Source organism: Oryzias melastigma, linkage group LG22 (genome assembly GCF_002922805.2).
Source record: "Oryzias melastigma strain HK-1 linkage group LG22, ASM292280v2, whole genome shotgun sequence".
Classification (NCBI taxonomy): Eukaryota; Metazoa; Chordata; class Actinopteri; order Beloniformes; family Adrianichthyidae; genus Oryzias; species Oryzias melastigma.
The window spans coordinates 1,466,565-1,484,267 of record NC_050533.1 but is presented as its reverse complement, the minus strand read 5'-3'; the positions used below and the strand labels follow the sequence as shown (position 1 = coordinate 1,484,267).

At 38.4% G+C, this 17,703-nt stretch overlaps 1 protein-coding gene across 3 annotated transcripts in view; it reads right to left on the bottom strand.

Moving 5' to 3' along the window:
* Positions 1-17,703, bottom strand: part of slc8a3 (solute carrier family 8 member 3) — an 85,085-nt gene that overhangs the window by 9,272 nt on the left and 58,110 nt on the right. For all 3 annotated transcript variants that reach the window (XM_024275083.2, XM_024275093.2, XM_024275102.2), the window contains exon 3: positions 15,591-15,697. In XM_024275083.2, the coding sequence (XP_024130851.1) occupies positions 15,591-15,697 (107 nt within the window). The remainder of the gene's footprint in view (positions 1-15,590; positions 15,698-17,703) is intronic.

Sequence of the window (17,703 nt, the reverse complement as noted above, 5' to 3'; positions counted from 1 at the left end):
ATCAAGTTCAACTTCATTTATAGAACACTTTTCCTCAAAATACTAAAATGATAAAATAACAATTTAAGAAAACCCGACAAACAAATCCTTGGGAATCATGGGTAATGAAGTTCTGTCTGATATTTGCTGCTTTTTGCTTCCAGAAAAACTCTGTTCTGAAATAAAACTTTCTATAAAAGAAAACAAACTGCAAATTAACTCAAAAACTTGTCAGAAATTCCGAGTCCTGTTGATTTCAGCCGTACGGTTCCTCCATATCTGTAAACAATGTACAGCATACGCTGCTAACCGAGTGGAAACAGAAAGCATATAGTCCCATCTAATGAAAAATGCATGGACGTTGCATTCTACTGAGCTTTTGAAATAAAAAGGGATGTTTTGCACAATCTTGCATCTGCATTAGTTAGCTGGATGTGGGATGATGGGGGCCCAGGAACCTGTGTAAATGTTTCAGATATGAACAAAGAGATTCAGAAAACGAAGGGAATCTTTGATGCTGGGGGTGCTGGGGGTGCTGGGGGCACGCAGAGGAGCCTCGGCGTCAAACCGGTCAAACTCCAGGATTGTAGATCTTGAATCATCCGTAATCAATGGGATCTCTTCGGTCCTGGGTCGTAGCCTCGGGCTTGTTTTCAGAACAGAAACTTGTTTTTTTTCTCGCTCGGTTTGAAGAACGCTGCGTGACAAATGTAACGGCGGCAGAGAAACGAAAAAACAAAAAAGCAAATTGATCCTGCGTATGTTTTTCTTTAAACAAAGAAATGCAATTAACGAGCTCAGAAGGTTTCAAGGATGCACGGCCCGAGGACAGAAATCTGTTTGTTTACAAGAACAGGCAATAAATGAGCCTTTTCTATTTTCTGTGCATAAATTATTAACTAATCCTTTCAGCGCGGATGCCAGAGCACGTGAGCGTGATGTTCTTCAGGAGAACAGCACCAGCTGCACCAGCGACGGGTCCGGCTCCGCCGCGACAGGGAAGATTACCCCGAGAGATGGCGTTGGTGAGGGGGGGGGCTGCTGTCATCATTAACATGTTGTTCTGCTTTCTTAGCTTCATAAATGAGAAATGAACACATCTGGACTCTGTTTCATGGCAGCGAAACAGCAGAAGGTTGAACCTCCCGAGTGCAGAAGCAGTTTTCTGGCTGCAGAGGCTGAAGGGGGAAAACCGGGACGTGTGCTGCAGACGTGTGCTGCAGACGTGTGCTGCAGACGCGTGCTGCAGACGTGTGCTGCAGACGTGTGCCGCAGACGTGTGCCGCAGACGTGTGCTGCAGACGTGTGCCGCAGACGTGTGCTGCAGACGCGTGCTGCAGACGCGTGCTGCAGACGCGTGCTGCAGACGTGATGTGAGGGAACCAGCTGATAAAAAGGGGGATAAATGAATTCATGAGGCAACACGGATCGAAAAAGTCTGACGGATCTTTTAGGAGATAAATGATGAAAGCAGACGTGAAACTGCAGCAAAGTTTCTGGGATCTGAGACTGGATGGACTAGAGACCTGTGAGGGACCCGTCCAGACTGGACCACACCACTATGACCGCTGGGACCCAAAGGTGAATGAAAGAACCGATAAAAGACACACATGGATAAAGTCAAAAATGGACGGACGGACAAATCTGTTGGTTGGTGGGAGTGTAGATGGACAAACAGTCAGAAGTTTCTCCTGAAGAAACTTTGATGAATTCATCTTCAGTAAAGAACTTCACAGCCTCATCAGGACGCCAAAGAACACTAAAGAAATTAGAAACGAAAATACAGAGAAAACAATAAAATTGTGATGGTGGTAAAATACAAAAGAGGTAGATAAAAAATGGATGTAAAACAAGTAAATCTAGATATACTGTAATAATACTACAATAATGCTAGTGTGAATGCATGAATGAGGCCACTGAAGATGCTGTAATTGATGGATGAAAACGCAGACGTTGATGGGAAGCAATAATATTAGCGAAAAACCAAATATGCCTAAAATTTTGTAAAATGTCTAATTTAGCTAAAATAGCTAGCATTAACCTAAAACCGCTAGCATGAACTCCAAAATGGCCCAAAAACCAAAAAAGGAGGAGTACTGCAGAAATGTCAGGACTGTAGATAAACACATTTGAATGATTTTAAAAGCAGGAAGTTGATTGGCTGTGAGGAAAGAGAGCACTTCAGCTATTGGCTCAGAGTGAAGACCAGATGATGAAATGTGGAGATATGAATCCACAGACCTGACCACGAGGTCGGTCTGCAGGAAGGAGCGCGCACGTATCACTTTATGATGTTCACAGGTTGTGCAAAAGATAAAGACTACAGGAGCTCAGCAGAGAGAAAAAGTCAAGATGGCAGCAAAAAACCTGACAAACACTCTCTTACGGCCGTGAGGCTCCTGCTGCTTCCCTGTTTCTCTTGTACAGGTGCAGCTACCTGGTAATCAGGTGATCGGACATAAACGCTGAAGCTGATAGTTAATTATACAAGTTAGAAATTAGGGCAAGATAACATCGGGCCATTAATAACAATAAAATAAAATGATCTGGAGGGCCGGATCCGGCCCCCGGGCCTTGACTTTGACACGTGCTCTAGAGCATGTCTTAACAAATTGGGGGTTTGTCCGGGATTAGACCCCGGAACTTCTGGCAGATTTGTTGCTTTCTTAAAAACCCTTACAGACGGTCGGAGGGCTGCTGTCTCTAAACATACAGGAGAAAGAACCAGAACAAGGAGGTCCAGCACAAGCAAACCGAGGACACGCTTCAGTCCCGGGATCCAAACCGACGACCTCATCATTAAACGACACCTGAAAGCTCCGCCCCTTTGACTGCTACAGCATGAACAGCACCGACGGACTTCCTCCTTACTGACCCTTACGTAGAAGTTCTTTACGACCTGTCGCCCGCAGCATACCCATAGATTAAACTGAGCGGTCTATGACCTTGATATTCAGTGTGGGCGAGTACAGGAAGCTCCGCGGAAAACGCCGGAAAAGAGCAGCTACCGGAAAATCTGGAGGACTGAAGGCCTGCAGAGACACGAACAGATGCTCATGTGGAGAAAAGACTTCTGCTAGAGCTGAGAAAACTCTCAGTTCAGGCAGACGCTCAGACTCGTCACCATAGCAACGTCTTTGTGGCTCCTTAAAAAAGAATGCTTCAGGACTGAGCCTCAGATCTTCCTGCAGACACAAACGCAGCGCGGGCTTCAGAGGGACGACAGAGCGATGCTGCTGTGAGACGTCCGTCCTCCGGTTCTGACGGATCTCTGTCTGAGACGGCGCCGGGTCAGAACCCTCTGAAGCGGGAACGCGGGGTGATGGAGGCCCATCGCGCCTGAACAGCCTCGTTTTTCATCTGGTTGAGTTCATCAAAGCTGGAACGTGTTCCGTTTTGACACGCCGGAATCGTTCACACGTTCGTGTCGAGATAACGCAGTAATTACAGCAAACAGAAGCCGTCGGCGCCAAGAATGTTTGCAGGCTCCGCTCGCCAAAACACTGAATGTTCCGCGATGGAAGTCAACCAGGAGTTTTCTCTGCTGCTCGGATACGGTCGGGGAAGCCCGGAAAACCCTGGAAAACCCCGGAAAACCCCGGAAAACCCTGGAAAACCCTGGAAAACCCCGGACTGTCGGGTTTGGGAGCCGTCTCAGGAGCCACTGTGACCTCTAGTAACAAATATTTCTGAAATATCTGATTCTGTTTTTTATTCTCAGTCTTATAACTTGAATTTTCCGTCTTTATTGCATTTCTAAAGTATATTTTTGAATGCATAAAGGGAAAAACTACATGTAAGAAAGTGGAACTCGGAACACTGAAGGTTTGCCTGAATTCCCTCATTCCTTATTGAACGATGTCAGGTGTTCAGCATTTTTCACCAAATTTCCCAGAAGTCTCTGCAAAAAAATCTTCCTATTTATGAAGCTTTTACTTTAGGAGATCACTGCTGTCGTGTTCCTCTTTAGGGTGAGCGAGTGTCTGAATCCCGTTAAGTCTCAGTTGAAATTTGTTCACAGGATTTGACCCCTCCCATGGGGGAGCGGTGAGCTGCAGACACAGCTGCGGTCAGGAACCATTTGGTGGTTTTACCCCCCCCATCCAACCACTTAATGATGAGCATCAAGCGGAGAGTCACATTTTTAGAGTCTTTGGTCTGACTCGGGCGGGATTTGAACTCCTCCGAGTGAGTTTTGCATCAGTGGGAAAAAATGTCGACTTGTTTGTCACAAACAGCTAGCATAGCTGAAATGTTAGCTAAACTCAAACTAGCCTAAAAAATCTTAGTAAATGTTAAAGTAGTCCAAAAAGCTGCAGAATGTCAATTTTTAAAACTTTAAAACTGTAACTTTTTAACCTAATTATGAATAATAAAAAGGTAGGAATATTATTCCAAAATAAATCAACTTAAACCTTAAATAACTTTCAATATTTTACTCTCCATGAAAATATATTTAGTCAAAATTATATTAATATTGTATATAATACTAATATTATATTAAGGTAACATTGGGTCATTAATAACAACAAAATAAAATGATCTGGAGGGCCGGATAGAATTACCCAGAGGGCCGGATCCGGCCCCCGGGCCGTGACTTTGACACGTGTTCTATAATGAGGAAGCACTTAAAAGCCTGGGACCCCCCCTCACCGCGGACGCTCTGACGCCGCGGCATGTCGGCCGTGTCTGCATGACGGAGCGACCTCCACGCTCCTACTGAGCCTCTGAAGACGTCGGCGCTCCTCCTTAGCTCTCCGTCCCGGCGCCCCTCCCTCCCTAAAACATCCTCAGCACCAACAGTGTGTGGTCTCCACGGCAACCGTTACCAGACAACCACTGAGCTGCGCTCCTGCCTCCACAGCGTCCCGCTGGAGTCTGGGAGGCGGCGGGGATGACTTAAACGTTTGTGTCACTCACTGAGCGACGGTTCCGTCCTTCAACCGCACGCCGGATCCAGACAGGAAAGATGGCGGCACAAATCGCATCAGAGGCAGAGGGAACGCCGTTGGATTGGTGTGACCGCTCTGAGGTTTGTTAGGTGTGAAAATGTTCAGACTTATGATCAAAGAACATGTCAGTAAAACTACAGATCCCATCAAACGCGTCTAAATGACGACATGAATGGATGATTTTGAATGTTTGACTTTTATTCCCAACAGATTTTTCTTCTTTTTTGAAGTTCATATTTGACATTTCTTCTTTTCTTTTGACATTTTCTCATCAGGTTTTTTTGGACGTTTAGTTTCATTTGGATTGAACATTTCCACCCAAACTTTTTACTTCAGGATCTTTTTATGTTTGTGCTTCTTTTTTTTCTCTGCCTAAATTATTATTTTAAAGTTTTTTGTTTTTCTGTCATTTTTTCAGCTTCTTTTCAGAATTTCTATTTATGTTTTGATTGAATGCATCCTCTATACATTCAGTTATTTTGTTACATAAACACACTTTGTTCTTAATTTTATTTTTTAAACCTTTTCATCATGTTTGTTTTTTATTCCTGTGAAAAATGCCTGAAATATAAAAACATTTCAGATTAAAAATAAACATTTTTAATTTGTAAATATTTTTACATTTATTTTTTTTGACTTTCTGATGAAATGATCTGTGGCTCCAAAATCAGCCTCTAAACAAAGAGATGACTCAGCATCTTTGGACTGCAGCTACATGGATTACAAGAGGATCCACAAACGGTTGATGGATTATAATTCCAATCTGGGAGGATGACTGCAGATCCATTCATGGATTAACTTTTATTTGTTCTTTAAAAGTAAATTAGGACAAAGTGGAAAATCCACTTAATAAAACTGTGACTCTGTAAGTGAAATCAGAATCTTTTGCCTAAATTTGGAAACATATTTTGGAAAAAATGAAAATTTCTTTTTTGACTAAATTGTTCTTGGATATAATTTTTTGACATAAATAATCAACATTTTAACTTTTGTTTGTCTTCATTTCTGCAGACATTCGATGAACGAGGAACTCAAGTCTTATTTTTATGGACGCATCGTGGCACGATCGCTGCATTTGTTGATGCTAAATTGTTTTTTTTGCTTTAAAAATCTATCATTTAATTTTTTTTTGTTTGGATTTTTTGTGTTTTGACAATTTTTGCTTTTGTGTTTGTTTTGATAAGTTTGGGTTTTTTGTTTCAATTATTTTTGTTTTTTGGTTTGATTTTGTTTTTTGTTTTGATCTTTTTTCTTTACTCATTGCTTTGATCATTTTTTGTTTTTGTCTGCATTTTTTACTTTATTTGTTGAAATCATTGTTTTGATCGTTCCTACTGAGTGAATCTTCATTCCAGTCCTGTTTTAATCCGTCTGTTCTCCGTCACGCTGACATGGCGCCTCACCTTTGACATTTATGGCGATGACTCTCAGACAGAGGCGGAGCTTTAATGAAGTCCTGCCATGCAGATGAATGAACGCCGTCGGACGGAGGACTAAATTAAACCCATTCATCCGCGCCGGAGCGGTTCCTGCGGTTCTGATGAACCCAAAGGCCGTCCGGGTCCTGACGTTTGAGTCCGGACCGGCGCAGCAGACGGACGTCTGTCTCCTTCTGTTCTCACGTTCCTCACAGATCTCATCAATTTGAAAGTGTAGAAGCAGACGTGAGTCGTCCTTAAATAAACGGAGTAACAACCCTCAGATATTGTAAATGTTTGAGAGTCCCTGAGGTTCACTGCAGCGTTACGTAACCATCTTCACCTCAATCCTCCCTTTGAGTAACACCTGAGACAAGAGCTCTTATTTAATGACCGTCTGAGCGAGTGGACCTCAGCTTCAGCAGACGGAGGACATAACCTGTTCACAAAGACTGGCGAGGGCTGCAAAGGATGATGGGAGTTCAGTCCAGTCTGTTCATTTATCTGGACTGCCACCCCCCCCCCCACCATGTCTGCAATGATGCCTCAATGTTACATTAAAAATAGATGAAAGATTTTCGTGACGATTTGGTTTTTTTTTTTTATTTCTCTACAAAACAGTTTTTTACATTTTAGGCTTTTAATTTGAAAATTTACTTTCAATACATGTTTATTATTTGTTTCCCGTTTTCAGTCATTGTTCTAAACTAATTATTTTCAGTAAAAACAATGAAGTGTTGAATTACGTTTTGTATTTTTGTATTTTTCCGTACATCAGAAGTTCCCTCCAGTTGGCTCTTGTCTCTGACCTCCTCAGGTGAGACTCTCTTCACCACATGAAGGTCATTTCAGGGTCAAAGTCATCCAGCAGGTGGTGGAGCGGTCGCAGCTGTTCTCCATCACTCATCCATCAAGGTCTGACTCCGGCGGAGGAACAAGGTCGTCGCTCTGTGAGCCTCAGCGGCTCGGAGGCTGCTCCGCCTCTTTTACTGAGACCAGATCTGAAGATCTGAAGATCTGAAGATCTGATTGGTTCAGGGAAAGATTCCACTGAGAGACGTGCACGGACCGCCGTACGCTCCTGTTGGAGGAGACGGTAGCGGAATGAAGACTTTCAAGAAAGTTCTGAGCTTGTGAGAAATTCAAGAACGTTCTTCATCTGTTGATCTCCAGAAGTTTCCATGGAGATCATGAAAGTCACAAAAGTCTTTGATTGATCTCAGTTTAACTCCAAATGTCTTAAAGGAAGTAAATCAGATTTAACTCCTAAATCAAAAGATAACTAAAGTACACAAAATATGTCTACTTTCATTTAAAAAAATGTTTTTTTTTCTGTGAACATTTTTTTAAATGAGAGTCTGTAGGAGCTTCTTTATGGAGCTAAATTGAGTCCAATATTATTTGAAACCCAAAATAAAATAAAAAAGAACAAATTGAAAAAAATATATATTAGTGTTTGGCCAAAAAACAATTAAATGTCAAAATCTTTTTCCTATTCTAAAATAAACGTATTATTTTCAGCTTCAAACGTTCTGTTTTAAGTTTAAAACTCAAAATTTCAATTTCATGTTTTTTTTTCCATTTTTGAATCTAAAAATTTCTGTTTCAAAACTTTTGACCCGGTTGTGGCGCGTTGGGGCGGGGCTAACACACTGGACCAATCAAAATCGATGACGGTGGTGACGTCAGTCCTGTTGGATTCACTGACTTATATTTGAAAAGCGCCATCCTATTGTGTTAAATACAGTCGTAGAAAACGGCTTTTATGCTTCTGAAATTTTCATATTTGAAAACGAAAAAAAAGAGTTGAAAGTGAAAAAAAAAATTCAAAATAAAATAATTTTGTTTAATTTAGAATAGCGAAACATTTTGGACTATTTACTTTTTTGGCCAAACACCAATATTTTTTTTCAATTTGTTTTTTGGTTGATTTGAAATGATATTGACCCCAATTTAGCTCCGTACATCCTTGACTTGTTGGACCGTCCAGAAACTGGAGGATCTTCAGCTTCATCTGAAAGCTAATGATCAGCAGATCTAGTTTCTGTTGGAGATCATTTAGGGAGATAATTGATTCAATTAAAGGTGTTTGAGGTCCTCACAGAAGGGGCTCAAACACAAACGAGCCAATCAGGACTAATGAGAATTAATGCTGGAAAAAAGACTAAGAATATGGAAATTGGAATCATTTTACTTTTATTTATGATATTATATAATTATAATAATAATTATATATAATTAAAAAATAATCATTATCATAATAATTAGCTTTTATTTAATTTCGGAATGTTTATGGTAAAACATAAAAATATGTCGATTAGATGATTGAAAATTTACAGACCTGAAATGTAAAATGACAATTTTGGGGTTTTCTGCAAAACATTTTAAGTTTTTATAGTTATTTGAAATGACAAAATTAGCATGAAAAAAGTCAGTTGTTACTTAAGGACAAGAGTTCTGTCCATACGTGACAATTCCCAGAAATCAGAGCTTGTGACGAGTTTAAAAAACTTAAAAAAAAGCTAAATTTGATTTTTAAAATTAAGTTACGTCTTGTATTTAATAAAGAAAAATCCCATTTTTCTTACAGTTATAATTATCTTAAATATATATATTTTTTTACAAAATTTGACATAAATTTTGAACAAAATATGATTAAAGGCAAAAAAGTCAATAAAAGTTTAATAATTCAAAAATGTATATTTTTGTACATTTTTTGCAGTGTTCCTGAATTATGATTATTCTGTTATTATCTATCTTTACTTTACAGCCTTCGCAGATCCTTTTTTGGCGTTCGTCGTGTTCAGCCTCTCTGGAGCAAACAGGAAAAGGCGTTTTAACTCCAGCACAGATTTATGCGATTTTTGAATGCGTTAGGTAGATCGATACTTTATTAATCGCGAGGGAAATCATACGGCAGTCTGTAGCTCCAGGTCATTCCATGTGCCTCATCTGGCTTTGGAGACAAATCAGGCCATAAATATTTAAAACCTAAATAAAACAAATATGGCCATAAAAAAATGGAAAATGTCCAAAACGTTTTGCTATTCTTAAATTAATTTAATTATTTTCAGCTTCAAATGTTCTGTTTTTTACTTTTCAAAACTCAAAAAAATTTCAGTTTTAAAACTTTTTTTTCAGTTTCAAACCTGAAAATTTCAGTTTCAAAGCTTTTGGCCCCGTTGTGGCGCGTTGGGGCGGGGCTAACACGAAGGGCCAATCAAAATCGACGAGGGTGGTATCTTCAGTCACTGACTCTGAGAACTGAGATAATTACAGTCAGAAAATGGCTGTTTAGTCTGAACTATCATAGACTGAAGTTGTAAAATCAGAGTTTTATCTCGTTAAACCGCACGTCCAAAACTCGGTTCTAACCCGTTCGAGACGCCATCTTACTGTGTTAAATACAGGCGTAGAAATCGTCTTTTATGCTTCTGTAATTCTCAGATTCTAAAACAAAAAAAAAATATTTAAAAAAAAGTTTCAGACATTTTAAATTTTTGGCCAAACGTCAATATTTTTTTTCAATTTGTTTTATATGGGTTTCAAATAATATCGGCCCCAAATTAGCTCCATAGAATTTGGATGCAAACTGTTTGTACTGTACTGAATGGGAAATGAAGGCAGGTTCACCCATCGCCACAAGTCCCGCCCACAACCAAGAATCACATTTCTAGTGAACTCCTGCCGCTCTGCAGAAACTATGTACTAGAAAACTAATTATTTTTTAGAACAATTAACCGTAAAAACATCCGTGTTACATCCGTGTTTGCCCTCCTCTAAGACTTCTAATCTCTGAATTGAGATGACGATGTAAATGTTGACTTCAGATTGTCCTGAATGCAGCGTCTTCCTTTCTGTTGCAGATCTCCTCTGAAGACCCGCCGCTCCTCTGGAGGTTAACGACTTAATGTTTGAGCTGCAGAAAGGAGCCAGTCGAGCTGGAACAGGAAGTGACCTCAGACGCCACAAAGTTTACTCTGAGCGAGGCCGACGCGCGGCGTGACTGGAATGGGTTGTGGCAGCCGGGTCCTGTGGGGAGGCGGGGCAATAACTCTACCGACACGTGCACGTACGCGCACGTGACAGTCAGCTGCACACAACAACACAAAACGCTGGGTGGGATTTTCTCCTCCGTTATCTGCACACACAGAGGAAAAAGATGCGCACAAAGGCGCCCTCGGACATGAATGATGACACCGCCAGGCTCTGCTTTTGGAGCCGGCGGTGTCATCTGAAGGTCTGCTTCACCCCCCCGACCCTCACTCGGCTCCCCCATCAGCCTCCTCCGTCTCCTGCTTTGGCGTGGAGCTCAAAGCAGAAATAAATCTGCATATTTCTGCACAGCTGGACATTCATTATGTCTCAGAAACTTCAGCAAAGTGAGTTTATGGAGTCAAAATGCAAAAAAAGATGTTAAATTTCCAGCAGAATTAATTACTTGTGGACTGAAACTCAATTTAAGCTTAAATTGATGAGAATTTCTAAACACCTTCAAATATTATGAAAAAAAATCTCAATTAGCAGCAAAAAGTCTGAAAATGTAAGAAAGTGCAGAAATGCTAATTCTAATTAACAGGAAAATGAAAACTAAAACAAGTTTAATGAGCTGAAAGATTTACTCTATTAGGCTAAACATTATTTTAAAGAATTAAAAAGAGTTTCACATTTCCTAAAGTTAATCAAAGTGATTAAGATGATATATTTAATGTGCTAAAATGAGGTTAAAGCTACTCCAATGAAGAATGAAGTGGAAAGAACTTCATAAAATCAGCAGAATATCTTAAATGATAGTAAATACGCCAGAGTGTGAGGCTATAACATTTGTTTGAAAAGGCTAAAAGTTTCATGTCATTAAAAGTGATGAACTAATAAGAATAAAAGATAAATCCTCCTTTCGACCAGACAAGAGTTTTCCTTTAAAAACTACAATTCTCAGAGCCCCGCCCCCTTACATTTGCGATCCAATAAAAGCTCCTCCGTAGAAACTAAAAGGAGTTTCTTCAGTGATCCGGGCGGATTCGCTGTTAGGGAAATGTGGGCATCTATGGAGCTCAATAAGGGCAAATATTGTTTTAAACATAAAAATAAAACAAATGGAAAAAGATATTGATGTTTGGCCGAAAAAAAGTAAAAATGCCCAAAACTTTTTGTTACTCTAAAATAAACTTAACTCGTTTCAGCTTCAATTGTTTCATTTTTTTTAGGTTTCGAAACTCCAAATTTAAATTTCAAAACTTTTTTTTCAGTTTCAAATACTTTTTTCACTTTTAACTCTTTTTTTTTTTCTGTTTTCGAATCTGAAAAATTCCGTTTTAAAACGTTTGAATCCCTAGTGGTAGTTGTTCAACCACTGCAGAGGACCCCAAAGTTAGACAAGACCCCCAACCATTAGGTCCACCGCTGTCAGTAATATGTCGTTTTTGGGAGATATTCAGGTTTAGACATTTAGAATTTTTCCCTAAAGGAAATGATGTCAAAGATGTGCATTTATTTTGTCAGAAAGAAAGATTTTCAAAGTAAATTTTTTTTCCAAAGATGGTTTGAAATGTTTAAATTAAAGCAGCGGACTCGCTGCTGCAGCGGACGGCGTGATGGCGTTCACTCTCCAGCCTTCAGCCTGCTCTGATCTGCCAGGTTCTGACCTCTGACCCCGGCACAGACGGAGCAATTCCACCTTAAGTAACTCGTCTGACACAGAGGAGATATTTGAAACGACTGAACGCCGGTTTGATCCATTCATGAGATTCAGGAGGAAGTTTCTGTTCATCAAATAAAAGGAGACCGCGTCGGTTTATGAACGCCGCTGGAAGCGTTTTCATCACTGATGCTTCTCCACTGCCTTAAATCTGAATAAACATCTGCAGATCTGTGCTTATGAGCAGCAGAAGAATGAATAAATCATGAGCACCACTGTGGGAACGTTTCTATGAAGAATCCAAAGATTTCCTCTGCAAAGCAAAAACCCAGAGAAGAAGGAAGGAAATGTGTTAGGTCTCCTGATCAAACCATCCTGGACAAACAGGATTGTCTAAACTGGAATGACCTCATGAAATCTGCTGACTCAGGCTTGGTTTATGGAGCTAAATTAGGGCCATTATCATTGAAAACCAAATCAAAGAATAAAAAAAAATATTGGAGTGAGGCGAAAAAAAACTTTTTACTATTCCAAAATAAACTTAATAAACTTAATTATTATCTTCAAATTGTCAATTTTTTAAGTTTTAAAACTTAAAATGTCATTTTCAAAACTTTCTTTTCAGTTTTCACTTTTTTTTGTTTCACTTTCAACTCTATTTTTTATTTTTTTATTTTGAAACTGAAAAAAAGTTTTTAAAAAATCATTTTAAGTTTTGAAACCTAAAAAAAACAGAACATTTGAAGCTGAAAATAATTATTTATTTATTTATTTAATTGTTTATTTTAGAATACCAAAAAGTTTTGGTAATTTTACATTTTTTTGGCCAAACACCCACATTTTTTCAATTTATTTTATTTGGGTTTCAAATAATATTGGCCCCAATTTAGCTCCATATGGTTGGAGGTCACACGCGTCCTGGCTGCAGATTTTATCAGCTGAAGACACAGAGGACGCGTGAGGAGAAAGTTCCTGAACGCTCCTTCAGTCGGTCCGGATGATCTGAGATCTGTTATTTCTTTTATGTTATTTCTCTGATGCGTCTTTTGCTCTAAACTGCAGATTTATGTCTGTGCGTTCTGTTAACTTTTTCTAAACTTTTTCTAAAGTTTGACAGGAAGGCCGGACCAGGTCCAGATGTTTGAGAAGTTTTGGTAATCCAGAAAAAAATAATATGGAATCTGGGCAAAAACAGAACTTTTTGAGTTATTTTTTAATTTAAAACTGTAGCTATTGTTCTTATTTTAGTACCATTGGGTTGATGGGTGGAAATGCTGCATTCATGTGCTGTTGGAATTATTGGAAAAAGGACTTTCCGACTCAGAAAACGTACATAAACGTCAGAAAAACAACAAATCTTTCTGCACCACATAAATGCAGAATAACTTCCTGCACCTAAACTAAGGTAAGTTATCTTTGCTGAGTGGGATTTATGGGGAGATATCAGAATCACATGATAAAGTAGAGTAGCTGTCCTTTGTTTTCAACTGTGGTTTATGTAAGAAAATGGAAAATATAAGCACAGGAAGATCTTAAAAACACGCTTAAAAATGACAGAAAAATTAGGAATTTGAGAACAAAAAAATCCTAAAAAATAATGATAATGATCCTGGAGACTTGGTCTTTGGTCCACCCATTCCTGGGACACGTATGACTTTACCCAGGAACCAGGACACTCAGGAAAATGCAGCATATTGGAAATCATGTAAATACTTTTGCTCAGGTGTAAACCATCTGACGATCGTGTTCTAGATTCAGGATTATCAATGTGAATTATTCCAGTTTGGTGGACCAGATGATATAGTTTAACAGACCAGATGTGGCCCCCAGGCCGGAGTTTTCTATACTGATTTTTCACCATCAAAGTTGTCCTCGTTAAATAAACTTAAGGCCGTGTCACACTGCCACTACGTACATGTTGTTATGGAGTTTTGGTCTTCTGTGATGCGTAATTCATAAGTATTTCATGCGTCCTTCATGCGTCGATGTACCCGGATGTCCATCGAGGGTCACTCAGGCAGAAGACGTATGAATAAACCACCTGAAGGTCAGATAAACCCGCACGTCGTTGAATTTCTTCACTTTGACAATCTGAACACTGAAATGAGTTTGTGTCAGCACCATGGACAGCGTTTCCTAAAGTTTAGGAAATTTCCGTATCCGAATAAAGTTGCAAAATTTCTGCTTCCAGCTAGAGATAGTTTCTGGAGCCATCCTGCATGTGACCAGAGGACCCTGGAGGATTCCGACTGTTAAAACAAAGCATCACGATGGCCTGCAGGGTGCTGTCCGTGGTGCTGACGCAGAACGACGTCAGTGATCAGACTGTCAAAGTGAAGAAATTCAATGACGTGCGGGTTGATCTGATTGTTGCGTGGTTCATTTGTACGTCTTCTTCACGTGGTTCAGCCGTGACACAACAGTGAAAATGTCGCATATAAAGAGTTCTTCCACATATGACCAATTTTCTTATGTGAAACATGCACATAGAGTATTTATCAGCAGTGTGACACAACCTTAACGAAACAAAAGTGCATTATTCTGTCACCTTCAAGGAAAAATCCACGACTCGTGACTCTGACTGAATCCCTGAACCTGCCTGACGTGTCTTCACTCACTGACGTGTCTCACTCACTGACGTGTCTCACTCACTGACGTGTCTTCACTCTACCAGCTCCTCTGTGGAAACGGCAGACAGACGAGTGCATGAGAGTCGAGTCTTCACTCGGAGCAGAAGCTGTCCTCACGTCTCCCTCCAGATCCACGCTCAGACTCTCCGTCTGCAGCTTCCAAACGGATGTTTGAAAAGCAGAAACCTTTCCTCTGCTCCTACAGTCTGCGGTCTAAAAGCTCAACGACTTCAACTGAAGAGTGAAACGGAAACGGCAAGAATCCAAAGCCTGACGAGAAATCCAAAACAGAGTAGAAACCTCGAAGGAAACCAGAAAACAACGAACACATTCCCCTTTGAATAAATCCGTAGGAATACTAAACTGTACAAAATCCTGTTTTAATATAACACTAAAAATGTCAGAAGATTCTCCATCATTCAGATGTTGTTCAGACAGGATTCTCTTCAGGACATTAGAGGTTGATCTGGTCTATAATCTGAGGATCCGGAGCTTCAGGCTAAAAAAAGAAATAAATTATAGTAAGAATAATAAATAAATAAATAAAATATAAAAAAATAACATAATAAAAATAAATATATTAAAAAAAAAATAATAAAAATGAAAAAAGCAATAAAATGAGACAAAAATAATAATAATAAAAAATAAATAAATAAAAAATGTAAATAAAAAAACACCTTCATATTCATTGGATTTGATCCGTTTTGGACCAAATCTGTCTTCCACTCTGTTACAGTTTTCAGCTCATATAACTTAAATAATGTAGCAGAAAAGTTTTCTAAACACGTTCTCGGCCTGAATAAACGAATCAAATTCTTTTTCCCTTCACTAGACTCAACTGGTGACCAGCCGGGATTGGACCCCGACCAGACTGAAGTGTTTGTGGTCCCACAGCAGAAGCGATGAGGCAGAAACAGGTGGAGAGGTTAAAGCTGACGACACACAGGACAGAGAAGAGGCTTCAGTACTGCACCTTTCTGCAGGCTCATGTCTACCATGCGCGGCTCTGCCAGCTCCAGGAAGAAGTTCTTGTTTTTCTCATACTCCTCATCGTCAATTATTTTCACGTGAATAAATTTGCTGCAGAAGGAGGAGGAGAGAGGAAGGGCGGTGGAGGGAAAGAGCAGAGAGAGAGAGGGGGAAGAGAAGAAGAGAAAGGTTAATTCTGCAATGAGGAGACACGGCAGCTCTGTGAGTAGGATTGTTAAACGGCGTGAGGAGGTTAGGAGATGAGCGGCGAGATTCCTGTGGAAACACAAACGTTAGGCTGCTCAGCGTCACAAAACACCAGACTTCTGCAGGAGCACCGCGGTCACAGAAATCTTTATTACGTTGGTTTAGGGTTCAGTCTGGAGACTCTCAATACGATACGTATCACGATGGAGAGAAGAAGAAAAGAACCTTCAATCAAACTCATGACGGGATCTCTTTGAACTACACATTCCATCAATATGACATAACATTTAATACAAATGTATATTAATATACATTTGTATTAAATGTTTTAGTATAAATGTATAGTAAATATAAATGCATTTAATATAAATGATAATTTAATAAAAATGTATATTTAACATTTTATTATGAACTTATATTAAATATAATTTCATTTTAAACATTTTAATAAAAAAATATGTTAAATATAATTTTATATAAAACATTTTAACACAAATTTATATTAAATTTACAATAAATATACATTTCTAATAAACATTTTAATATAAGTTTGCACTTAATTTAATATAAATGTATATAAAATTTTACTTAACATTTTAAAATAAATTATATCAAATATAAAATTAATGTAAATGTATATTAAATTTTTTCTTAATATTTTAATAAAATGTTATGTTACATTTATAGTAAATTTATACTGAAGATTTTATTATAAATGTATAATAAATATAAATTTAATATCAGTGTATATTTAATATATATTTGTATTTATATTCTATAATAAATTTATATTAAATATAAACTTAATATAAATTTATATTTAATAATTTAATATAACTTTATAATAAATTATTATTGAACATTTTAATATCAATGTATATCAATTTTATTTTACATTTATATTCAATTTAATTTATATTAAATATTAATTAATTTATAAATATCAATATAAATTCAATATAAATTTATATTAAATTTTGTATTAAAATGTTACGTCATCTTGATGGAATGTGTAGACCAAAGGGATCCTGTCAAAATGAGTTTTATTTAAGGTTCTTTTCTTCTTCTCTCTTACGATATTTCCCAACACTGTAACAGAACAATTTTTCACTATTTTGTTTAAAGAGTTTGGCTTAGAAAACAAACTCTACCTGACTAATAATACACCTTTCAAGGTACTGGAAATACAAACTAAGACCCTCATAAATCATTAAATATCCCCTCGTCTGCATTTTAAGTATCGACACATATATCGCTAAATCGTTTTTTTCCTCCACCTCTGCTGGTTTCTGTGATTCAACTGAACATCCATCACTAGAGTGCTCTCTGCTGCCACAGTCCATAGAGTTCCATTCAGTGGTCAGTCGGTGTAACTACAAGTAGATTTATTCTGAATCCCAAAATGCTGATATTTATTTAACAGCCATCCTCCATGACCACAGAGGACACTTCCTGTCAGTTCCTTCAATGCTGAAAGAGTGATGTGTAGAAACATCTGGGGAATGACAACATTAGTTTGGAATGTGACATTTTTTATGTACAAAATGTAGAAAAAGATCATTTGTACAATGATGTTGACATCATACATCTCCCAGGAAATATTTAAGCCCTTCATGTGTTTAATGCATTCTTTCTAGTGACTGATTTGGTTATAAGTCAGTATATAATTGTTATATTTACACCTATTTAATTAAGACATACAGTATTGAGTAGATTGGCTGTAGTTTGAGTTACTTTTATAACTTTTTCTTCATTTGTGGACTTCAAACCCAACAAAGAATAAGGGAGTTTACAGACTAATCCAGGAAAATCCATCTGGTGATGATGAACGTAGTGAGAAGAGTGATGAGAAGAACAGACGTGGAAGCTGAGGGTGATGGAAATACGGCTGGTAGAGATGTAGAGAGTGA